The 12,012-nt window shown below is 40.6% G+C and overlaps 1 protein-coding gene across 1 annotated transcript; it reads right to left on the reverse strand.

The window, feature by feature from the left end:
- Positions 1-98: 98 nt before the first annotated feature.
- Positions 99-10,998, reverse strand: RNASEH2A (ribonuclease H2 subunit A). Its single transcript, XM_053464798.1, has 8 exons — positions 10,839-10,998; positions 6,378-6,449; positions 5,943-6,069; positions 4,622-4,709; positions 4,414-4,551; positions 3,895-3,982; positions 1,575-1,698; positions 99-564 (listed from the first exon to the last, which is right to left on the reverse strand). The coding sequence occupies exons 1-8, from the start codon at positions 10,963-10,965 to the stop codon at positions 411-413; spliced, it is 918 nt and encodes a 305-aa protein (XP_053320773.1). The 5' UTR covers positions 10,966-10,998; the 3' UTR covers positions 99-410.
- Between the last annotated feature and the right edge of the window lie 1,014 nt (positions 10,999-12,012).

Here is a 12,012-nt window from a genome sequence, read left to right on the forward strand (position 1 = left end):
GGAGATCTTCAGAACGATGAGTCTTACTAGAAGACGGATAGTGGCATTTTTTTTATGCTAACGAACCTTAGGTTATTGATACAAAACAATAGACACAATATACTTAAATATATTTATTAAACGTGTAATCACGAAGATAATAAACTACAACTAACCCATGCCAAGGATCTCCCTTCAGATATTTCCTTGACAGGACGCTCTCACTCCACTGATGGAGAAGACAAGGAGAGCAGAGTTACTTCAGAGAGACCACTATCCGACGCTGTGACGCAAGGAAGGCCGTGGAAGAACGTCTCACCACGGAGGACGCATAATACCGTCTTATATCCGAGGCACACAGGACGGCCAGTTATCAACCAACTCTCCCGCTTGATGATATCCGGGTTAGAACTCCCTGATACGAGAGAGTCCTACAGATCCGACAGGGGTTCCAAAAGTCTTTCCTGGAAGAACCGGTGTCTCTTGGGCTGACAGTCTTCCTTCTGGGATGAAAAGTACGAGGAGAGGACAGGCTGGGAGGAAGATTTACCTGTCGAGCCGGCAGCTGCGTCCTCATCATCCGCCCTGCACAACACAGAACAGCGTTATCTCATATAATATATATATATATATATATATATATATATATATCACAATTATGCTGTTTTACTCATGAAATAATCAGGCAAGCCTGTGCGGAGGGCATGTAAACTGAAGTTGTTAGCATTACTCAAGAAGTTAGGATTCCAGGGATTCTCGGTTATCTCATATGTAGGATGTGGGGGGGGGGTTTGAAGATTTCCAAGGTGGGGGTGGAGGAGCAAGACGTGGGTGGAAATCCTTCCTAATACAACAGAAGGTCTGTCTGACCTCCATCACCCAAGATAATCCGATACGGCTAATCTCCGGCAGCTCTGTCAATGTTACCAACAGCCAAGGCCAGGGTGCGGAGAAGAAACGGAACCCGTATTTACGGCTCCTACCGGCATCGCTGCAAACAGAAACACCAACGGCGGCCTCAGATACCCAGCGTTGGGGCCTATTAACTAAATTAGGAGTCTGCAAATGTTCCCTCTCCGACTACATTATACTAACCCCGGGGAGATCGTCCTTCAAGGTGTGAGCTGGATCTGTATACCGTTTAGTTAGCAAGAGGGGATTTCTTTAACTCACAAATGTAACTGTCCGTTACACACCTTACTGAGAGGGTAGTAGGTATGGGGAACAGCTTCACAGAAGTGGTAGAGGCTAATAGAGTGACGGTATGTTGACATGCAGGGGACAGGCATACGACTCCTGAATCTAAGACGAGACCAACCACTGATTAAGGTCTGAGTCTTTACAACAGGAGAAACGGGCGATTAGACGGGGGCCGAATGGGTCTGATCTGCTGTCAAAGTCTGTGTTTCTTTCTGGTAGTCTCACAATCTCATGCTAACATGACGCCATCAGTAAAGCTCCCGTTTCACGCAGGTCTGTGACCGCTTCCCCACACCAACCCGACGTCTCACTTGCTGTCATAACACAACTAACGCAACTCCATCCATCAACACACACTTACACCATCACTCCCGAACGGCACGCCGTCCACTCACCAGATGACTGGGGCAGCTCTGCTCTGCAGAATGGTTTGGGCTGTACTCCAGCTGAACCGGACAAACTGAGGGTATCCGAAGACAGGATCCAAATACCTGGCCAGCCATTCTTTTGTCTTGGGATCTGCAGGGGCACAGACACCATGAATAATGAACACACGCGGCCATGACACGGAGACGCGGATCAGAGAGGTAAACGCACGGCAGAGGATGCCTGGGGTCAATGCAATAGCTTCTTCGCAAATAAACCAACAGTAAATAAGCTGGCACCACGCACTGCAACATCAGCAGTATAGTCACAATAACACAACACCAGACACACAATTGTTCCTCACGCATTGAGGTTCCTCTGTTATAAGCAGATTGCGTGGGGGGTGGGAAAGCGATGCGGTTCTTCCAGTAGAATCGAGGCCGTTTAAATAGTTATCGGTTAAAGGAACAGTCAGGCATCCCACCTGCTGCTAGGATATAGTGGGCTTATCCGTCATCTCGCTGAAACTCATGCTTCGGGTTGCCAGGGTTCCAGATAATGGAGGCAGGCTGATCTTTTAACTGTAACATTTCGCTTACCGCCATGAGGATGACACGGGAAATACTTATTATTTGAGAAGGAAATCTGAAAAGAAACTTGGACCTTCCAGGCACCCTGACAATCTATTGTTTAGCTCACCCACACAGAAGCCCTCAATGCACTATGGAATCTTTGCTAATGCTTAGAATACGATCCAATCGACGTGTGTCGCCCCTCCTAAAGCGGAGCGGTCTTTCATAATAGGACACACATATGATTTGGATAAGGTTCTGCCCAAACATTGTGCAAACCTAAGATCCAAAAATACATACTTTTATTTGAAACAAACGTCAACTGCGTTAATTAACGGGCTACGAATAACATGTTATTTTCAGACGAGCTTTCATTTTAAGACCACGGATTTTTTTTTTCTCCCAGGAACCACACATACATGTCCCGTGTTTCTGACAGGAACATATATAGCGAAGCCTCTCTACGGTATGTGTGATAAACGTGATCGGGTAAGATTCCCTTCTGTGAGGTTATACGCCCCACACACCGCAGGGGGCAGCACTGATCTCCAACACGTGAAACGTGCTTCCTACTTGGCCGTTGTGGTCACCCCAATTGGAACACCATGTTTCGGCAGAACACGGCTCCTCAAAGTTCGGAAGTCATGCGCTTTATCAAAGGGCTTGCGATGAACGAGCGTGTGGGAAAGACGGCTCTTATCGGCTTATGTCAGACATATCGCTGTCACTTGGCGGTACTCATGGGAGAGAAGGACATCATAACAGTTCTGCTGATAATACCGATTATTGGAACAAACAAGATCTCTGTTATGAACACACTGAGTTCCTGGAGTTGCTTACATCTATGGCTTGTGTCAAAAAAAGATACTTTTCTATCCATTGCATATTTGTCTCAATTATATGTGTTTTATCGGGTTACAAGAAAAAGAATATTTTCACTGAAAAGTTAAAAAAAATAATCTCACCATTAAATATTCCACTATTACTATAACTAATAATAGAGAGGATTTAAACATGCATGGGATAGGCATATGGCAGACTAGACGGCCTGAATGGGTCTGATATGCAGTCACAAACCATGTTACTAGGAAGATAAAGCCTGTCCGGTGCTCATTACAGCCGCATTATGTGTGCTTCTAATAAACACTAATATATATATATATATATATAACGTGTATTCCTATCTGGTGATTATTAAATGTATTCTCGTTCTTGCCTTACAGTAACTTGGTACAAACCACAATCACATTTTCCATGATGTACGCCTGTAACATGCGCCCCGTGTGGCGGTGTCGGGTACTGCGGGGTCAGAAGGTAATCGTGCTAAAATACCAAATCATGGTCGCTATTGATATCCTTTAGATCAGGAAACTGTTACGGCCCACGACGTCCTAAGGCCAGTTTGGCTGAGAAACGTCAAGAGTAAAAATACAGAACATCACAAAAATCATACACGCTACTGTTCAAAAATTTAGTTCAAAACAGCCGTTCCCAGCTACAATAGTAATTTACAACATTAACCCCGTCTGCGCTGGATTTCTGACCCCTTTCATGTTATTTTAATGGCTTAAATTTGCTTTTCTTTCAAACAAGGACATTACTAAGTGACCCCCAAACATTTGAATGGTAGTGTGAACATTTGCCATTATAAATTATATATATATATCTATATATCTATATCTATATATATATTTATACACAGACACCCACTTAATCTCTAACAGATTGACATAACATATTGGTGTTATTAAAGAGCGTGCAATTAGAAGACACTAACCGTTTGGATACCCAGAACCATAATTTGTGTCGATATCTCCTAAATCCTCAACAAATTTCCAGCCCTTTACCGCTCTGTCTCTTGCCACCTGCGAAAAATAAAAACAGCACAAGAACCATTGACTCACAAGCATGAATAGAGCGGTAACAGTCCGTACCTTTAACTGAACCAAAGTAGATGAAGACGTAAAGTCACATGCGCTTTCTGAACCTCAGCTTGTGTCTCCTTCAGAAGGAGCGGAAAAACATTCCATCTAATGAACAGACCTCTAGGCTCCAAAGGCGTCTGTGACTCTACGTTTGTCTACACAGACGTGTTTCCATAGTAAATTATTGAAGCTTTGCTTTACTATTTCCAAACGGAGTACTTTTGGAAGATGCTTCGTATAAAAGGGGTACAAAATGAATTGTGGTAGTGCCAAATGTATTGTTTTTTGTTTTTTTTTTACATTCCATCCTCTGCCTGGCAAATTAATAACGGTAAAGATTCCAGTACCCGGTAATGTAGTTAAGAGCTCACCTTGGCACAGATACTCGCTGCGCTGACCACAGGAAACAACGAATCAGCTTTTGGTCTCACGGTCACATCCAGGCCTGGGAATCTCTGTTTCAGCTTCTCTTGGTACTTCTCTGCAGGACCTACTGTATCCACAAACACCTGACGGCGGAGTATACTCAAAGATTAATAAAGAAATACCCCATGTCCTCCAGCACCCCAACACACTCACCTCTGTTAGCTGCACCCCAGCATCGAGCGCATACTGAATCAGGCCGATGGCCGTGTCGTGGGATAAGGCATTGAGGTTGTATTTCGCCCTGTAAAAAAAAAAAAAAGAGAATAAACATGAAAAAATAAGCAGCGTTACTAGCAAGTGAAATAATACAAACAATGGTTAAAATGACAGCAAGCAAGAAGCAACCTAGTAAACCAAATTCAGACCAGATGCTACACACATTCCAGAACAACCTGAGAGAAGAATAAAAAGATTCCACAGCACCACAAATTACAAAACCGCACCCAGAATACGAGTTCTTTCACAGATATAAGTCTGTATCTTGTCAGATATTGGATGAATACAGACAGCGATACAACGTGATTTGTTTGAAGATGGACAGAGTGCCTTATTACCCCTGTAACATCTTATTACAGTAACCCGGCCCCTGAGTGCCTTATTACCCCTGTAACATCTTATTACAGTAACCCGGCCCCTGAGTGCCTTATTACCCCTGTAACATCTTATTACAGTAACCCGGCCCCTGAGTGCCTTATTACCCCTGTAACATCTTATTACAGTAACCCGGCCCCTGAGTGCCTTATTACCCCTGTAACACCTTATTACAGTACCCCGGCCCCTGAGTGCCTTATTACCCCTGTAACATCTTAATACAGTACCTGGTCCCTGAGTGCCTTATTACCCCTGTAACATCTTATTACAGTAACCCGGCTCCCGAGTGCCTAATTACCCCTGTAACATCTTATTACAGTAACCCGGCCCCTGAGTGCCTAATTACCCCCTGTAACATCTTATTACAGTAACCCGGCTCCTGAGTGCCTTATTACCCCTGTAACATCTTATTACAGTAACCCGGCCCCTGAGTGCCTTATTACCCCCTGTAAGATCTTATTACAGTAACCCGGCCCCTGTGTGCCTTATTACCCCTGTAACAGATTATTACAGTAACCCGGCCCCTGAGTGCCTTATTACCCCTGTAACATCTTATTACAGTAACCGGCCCCTGAGTGCCTTATTACCCCCTGTAACATCTTATTACAGTAACCCGGCCCCTGAGTGCCTTATTACCCCTGTAACACCTTATTACAGTAACCCGGCCCCTGAGTGCCTTATTACCCCTGTAACATCTTATTACAGTAACCCGGCCCCTGAGTGCCTTATTACCCCTGTAACATCTTTTTACAGTAACCCGGCTCCTGAGTGCCTTATTACCCCTGTAACGTCTTTTAACAATAACCCAGCCCGGGGTAGTAAGGCACTTAGATGAAGAGTTTCAATAAGATGTAGTTAACCCACACATAACATGCATTACTACCTCTGCTGCATACTGGTAGAAATGACATTAGGCGATAGTATGTGCACAGCCCAGCCGATGTAATCCGGAGCAGCGTTCAACTTTTCAAAGAGCTGCTCCCTTTCCGATTCGCTGAGCGTCTTGGAATCTACATCCGGTAAACAGAAGCAAGAAAAAGACAAAAAGGGATATAAGAAAAATATTGGAATAATGCTTAATTTGCATAAGTATCATGGTGCAGGAGTGTGCGCATGTGTTGTGGGAAGATTAAAACTCAAAGCACCTCTGGTCAATCTGCCAAGTTTACACAATACACATTGTATGTATGTATGTATGTATGTATATGTGACATATGTAAGGTACAGCAGTGTAAACAGGCTAGTAAACCTTAGGCAGTTACCAGGGAAGGATGACATTAGCATTATTTGTGCTCTGCATTGTGTGCGGGTTTCTCACCTGCCACTTTCAGGTCCACCAGATCCTTTTTACGGGACACGGGAAAGTAACAGATCCCATAAACCATGGGGCCTAAAGAAATAAAGACATATGTAAGTCACCAAAAGGATTATACATTCAACGTATTAAAGCCAGGATCCCTGCCAAATCGCCGTATTAGACATAAACCTCATGCGATAATCAAAAACTACATTTATTTGTAAATCAGGTTTTATTTCCATGCTAATCCAGGACGCCGCTGAATCTCGGCCATAGCAGTAGTGAGGAAATAACAGAAACGAAGATGACTGCAGATCAGACCCATTCTCCCCCGATTGCTTTTCTCCGCTGTAAAGACTCAGGAGCCATATGTCCATCCCATGCATGTTTAGATTCTCTCACTGTATTAGCATCTACCACTTCTGTTGGGAGGCCGTTTCATTTACCTACCACCCTCTTATGAAAATAATGTATTTAGGAGGATAAAACACAAAAGTATTTTTCTTTTCCGGGTGAGCCTAGCATCCCAGGCTATCATTTTCTTCTCTTTCTTGCAATAACGAGCAAACCCACCTTTGGTTTTGTGTCATTGTGACACCCCATAGTAAAGTAATAACTGCCCGTAATTATTTAAACGGTTCTCTTTTTGGGGCACCCGAACCTACATACCACCTCCCTACAAACAGAAGTCATATTAGTCAGGGGAAAATGGTCAGCGTCAGCCCTGTCCCTCAACCCAAGGCTTCCAGCAGCTCACGGAGTTCTATTTTGTGGGACGTTCTAAACAGCATATTGGGGATGATGGGATGATGGGATGATTGGCTGCAATGTTCAGCACTATCAATAGGTGTCAGTATACTTTTTACACTCATGGTAAATCAAAGTATGTTCTTTTTGGTATTTCTTGATACTAAATTGCAACGAATACATTGCAAAAAGAAGCTGCAAATGTTTAACTGTTTACTTGCTGAAATATATACAGTTTTATAACGGAATCATGGTAAATTCTACAGAAATAATAGAAACATTTTAAGTAATCAACATATTGATATAATATGGTACATGTATGTGCAAACACCATATTTTACCTGTTTTGATTGGCACAATATGGGAATATATATTATTATTTTTACATGGGGATTATGGGTGGAATATTATAGTTTCACATGCCAAGGAACATATTTGACCCATTTCTGATAAGAATATGGGAGTATTATTATTTTTATATGAGGATTATGGGTGGAATATTATAGTTTCACATGCTAAGGAACACATTTGACCCATTTCTGATAACAATATGGGTATAATTATTTTTTTACATGGGGATTATGGGTGGAATATTATAGTTACACATGCTAAGGAATATATTTGACCCATTTCTGATAAGAATATGGCTATAAATATTTTTTTACATGGGGATTATGGGTGGAATATTATAGTTACACATGCTAAGGAACATATTTGACCCATTTCTGATAAGAATATGGGAATATTATTATTTTTACATGGGGATTATGGGTTGAATATCATGGTTACAGATGCCAAGGAACAAATTTGACCTTTTTCTGAAAGGAATATAGGAGTATTATTATTTTTACATGGGGATTATGGGTGGAATATTATAGTTACACATGCTAAGGAACACATTTGACCCGTTTCTGATAAGAATATGGGTATAGTTATTTTTTTATATGGGGAATATGGGTGGAATATTATAGTTACACATGCTAAGGAACACATTTGACCCGTTTCTGATAAGAATATGGGTATAGTTATTTTTTTACATGGGGAATATGGGTGGAATATTATAGTTATACATCCTAAGGAACACATTTGACCTGTTTTTGATAAGAATATGGCTATAAATACTTTTTTATATGGGGAATATGGGTGGAATATTATAGTTACACATGCTAAGGAACATATTTGACCCATTTTTGATAAGAATATGGGAGTATTATTTTTATATGGGGATTATGGGTGGAATATTATAGTTACACATGCTAAGGAATACATTTGACCTGTTTTTGATAAGAATATGGCTATAAATATTTTTTTACATGGGGAATATGGGTGGAATATTATAGTTACACATGCTAAGGAACATATTTGACCCATTTCTGATAAGAATATGGGTATAATTATTTTTTTACATGGGGAATATGGGTAGAATATTATAGTTACACATGCTAAGGAACACATTTGACCCATTTCTGATAAGAATATGGGAATATTATTATTTTTACATGGGGATTATGGGTGGAATATTATAGTTACACATGCTAAGGAACACATTTGACCTGTTTTTGATAAGAATATGGCTATAAATACTTTTTTATATGGGGAATATGGGTGGAATATTATAGTTACACATGCTAAGTAACATATTCGACCCATTTCAGATAAGAATATGGGTATACTCATTTTTTTACATGGGGATAATGGGTGGAATATTATAGTTACACATGCTAAGGAACATAAAAAACATATAAAAAACATATGGGGGGAAAAATGATACCCATATTCTTATCAGAAATGGGTCAAATGTGTTATTTAGCATGTGTAACCATCATATTCCACCCATAATCCCCATGTAAAAAAATGAGTACACCCATATTCTTATCAGAAATGGGTCAAATATGTTACTTAGCATGTGTAACTATAATATTCCACCCATAATCCCCATGTAAAAACATTATACCCATATTCTTATCAGAAATGGGTCACATGTGTTCCTTAGCATGTGTAGCTATAAAATTCCACCCATAATCCCCATGTAAAAAAATATTTATAGCCATATTCTTATCAGAAATGAGTGAAATGTGTTCCTTAGCATGGGTAACTATAATATTCCACCCATGTAAAAAAATATTATACCCATATTCTTATCAGAAATGGGTCAAATATGTTCCTTAGCATGGGTAACTATAATATCCCACCCATAATCCCCATGTAAAAAAATAATTATACCCATATTCTTATCAGAAATGGGTCAAATATGTTCCTTAGCATGTGTAACTATAATATTCCACCCATAATCCCCATATAAAAATAATAATACTCCCATATTCTTATCAAAAATGGGTCAAATATGTTCCTTAGCATGTGTAACTATAATATTCCACCCATAATCCCCATGTAAAAAAATAATTATACCCATATTCTTATCAGAAATGGGTCAAATATGTTCCTTAGCATGTGTAACTATAATATTCCACCCATAATCCCCATGTAAAAAAATAATTATACCCATATTCTTATCAAAAACAGGTCAAATGTGTTCCTTAGCATGTGTAACTATAATATTCCACCCATAATCCCCATGTAAAAAAATATTTATAGCCATATTCTTGTCAGAAATGGGTCAAATATGTTCCTTAGCATGTGTAACTATAATATTCCACCCATAATCCCCATGTAAAAAAATATTTATAGCCATATTCTTATCAGAAATGGGTCAAATATATTCCTTAGCATGTGTAACTATAATATTCCACCCATAATCCCCATGTAAAAAAATAATTATACCCATATTGTTATCAGAAATGGGTCAAATGTGTTCCTTAGCATGTGAAACTATAATATTCCACCCATAATCCTCATATAAAAATAATAATACTCCCATATTCTTATCAGAAATGGGTCAAATATGTTCCTTAGCATGTGTAACTATAATATTCCACCCATAATCCCCATGTAAAAATAATAATATATATTCCCATATTGTGCCAATCAAAACAGGTAAAATATGGTGTTTGTACATACAGGTACCATCTTATATCAATATGTTGATTACTTAAAATGTTTCTATTATTTCTGTAGAATTTACCATGATTCCGTTATAAAACTGTATATATTTCAGCAAGTAAACAGTTAAACATTTGCAGCTTCTTTTTGCAATGTATTCGTTGCAACTTAGTATCAAGAAATACCAAAAAGAACATACTTTGATTTACCATGAGTGTAAAAAGTATACTGACACCTATTGATAGTGCTGAACATTGCAGCCAATCATCCCATCATCCCATCATCCCCAATATGCTGTTTAGAACGTCCCTATTTTGTAGACAGACGGGTGATGTTTTCAAGCAGAGACACCCTGACTGATGCGCCTGGGGGAGTTGTATGAGCGCCACCCGTGACTAAGGGGCTTATTTGCTAAAGGGAAAGATGGAGGGTGAGCTGTGGTTGTAGCAACTTGTTATGAAGGGATAATGCTCGTAGATTTGCACGAGGGCCCTGTACAATGCATAACTCAATTGGTAGGAGGACTGTGATGAAATCTCCATGCTTTAATTATACATTATACAGGGCCGATAAAGCTTTGTCTGCTGCACACGCTCATTAGAGGTTACCCTTCGCAATGTATAATGAAGGCAAGGGGTTGAGACACAATGTCCCTGTCAACGCTCCGTTTAGAAGATAAACCCCCTTAGACTCAAACCACTACGGTAGTGAAGCTACAACGGAGGAAGCGCTCACCCAGCACGGGTCCCCGGCCAGCTTCATCTATCCCCAGGCAGCAGTCCTCCGTCCTGCACACATCGGGCACGGAGGAGACCAAAAGCTGGTTGCGGGAATTATCCCGTTCGAAATCCTCCAGATCCATGCTTACTTCGGAACTTCCGGCAACAGTATGGGCTTCCCGCGCAATCCTGGTGACGTTCCTTAATCCAGCAACCAATCGGCTTAGTCCCGTCTTCAACAAACTTTATTAGCCTTCTGGGAGCGGGACATGTTTTAGGCTGCGCATACCTGTGTAGGATACAGTCTCTGCAGCGAAGCGCTCGCCTAATAATGTGTCTATATAATAAATACGACGAATTAGCGCGATTTTTATTTATTAATAACTTATTAAAATTGTATTTTTGTTACGTATTGTATGTAATGTATACTTTCAACTAGTGGGAATCTGCCTTTTGTTTTACTGAATCAGAATTGGCAATCATGCATAGTTGCCAACTATCCTAGCTTAGATCAGGCCAGTCCCAACCAAGAGAATGCTGTCACATTCTACTTTAATGACATGTGAACTTCCAAGCTGGTGCTTTTCTCACAGCTATATCAAGGCTGAATTTACTGCTTGAATACAGATGAGTTACAGGGACAGTTTAATGTCCCTGACCACCCTATTAAAGAAGAATTCATTATAACGCACTCTGTGAGTAAACCCAATCCTTTCTAAGTATTTTAATATACATGCTGCAGTAGCTGCCCTCCTCCTTGCCACTGATTGGCTGTGGAAGCAAAGCTCTCCAGTTGAAGTGCTTGCCGTGTATGCACACAGGTTGGGCAAAGGGGCAAATACGTAAGGGGTGGATTCCACAACCCCCCCACACACACCATTGCAAAAGGAAGACCATGAAAGTCTAAGGGGATCACACAGCTATCATACGCACTCTTCATAGGGACTACTATCAAAACCATTTGGTTGCCCCCGTTGGCTAGTCACTACAGTGGATGCTTAGTGATCATTTAAGGGTCTCAAGTTCCGATCAATAAGAAAGTTCTGACGTACGGGTCTCGGTCTGCGTGCCCCCCTTCTGCTCAGACAACACAAAAATAGTGCATAAGTTAATGTTATGGGTTCCGTTCTATGAGTTTATTGCCATTTAGCACCAATGGTGGAATGTGACAGGATATGTAGTACTCGCTC

Source organism: Spea bombifrons, chromosome 4 (assembly GCF_027358695.1).
Source record: "Spea bombifrons isolate aSpeBom1 chromosome 4, aSpeBom1.2.pri, whole genome shotgun sequence".
In the NCBI taxonomy this organism is placed as follows: Eukaryota; Metazoa; Chordata; class Amphibia; order Anura; family Pelobatidae; genus Spea; species Spea bombifrons.

Coding starts and splice junctions, on each gene's coding strand:
- RNASEH2A (XM_053464798.1), bottom strand. CDS start 10,965: ATGGATCTGGAGGATTTCGAACGGGATAATTCCCGCAACCAGCTTTTG. Junction 4,710..5,942: donor TCTACCAGTATGCAGCAGAG/GTAGTAATGCAT, acceptor TTTTTTTTACAG/GGCGAAATACAACCTCAATG. Junction 3,983..4,413: donor CAGCGAGTATCTGTGCCAAG/GTGAGCTCTTAA, acceptor TATTTTTCGCAG/GTGGCAAGAGACAGAGCGGT.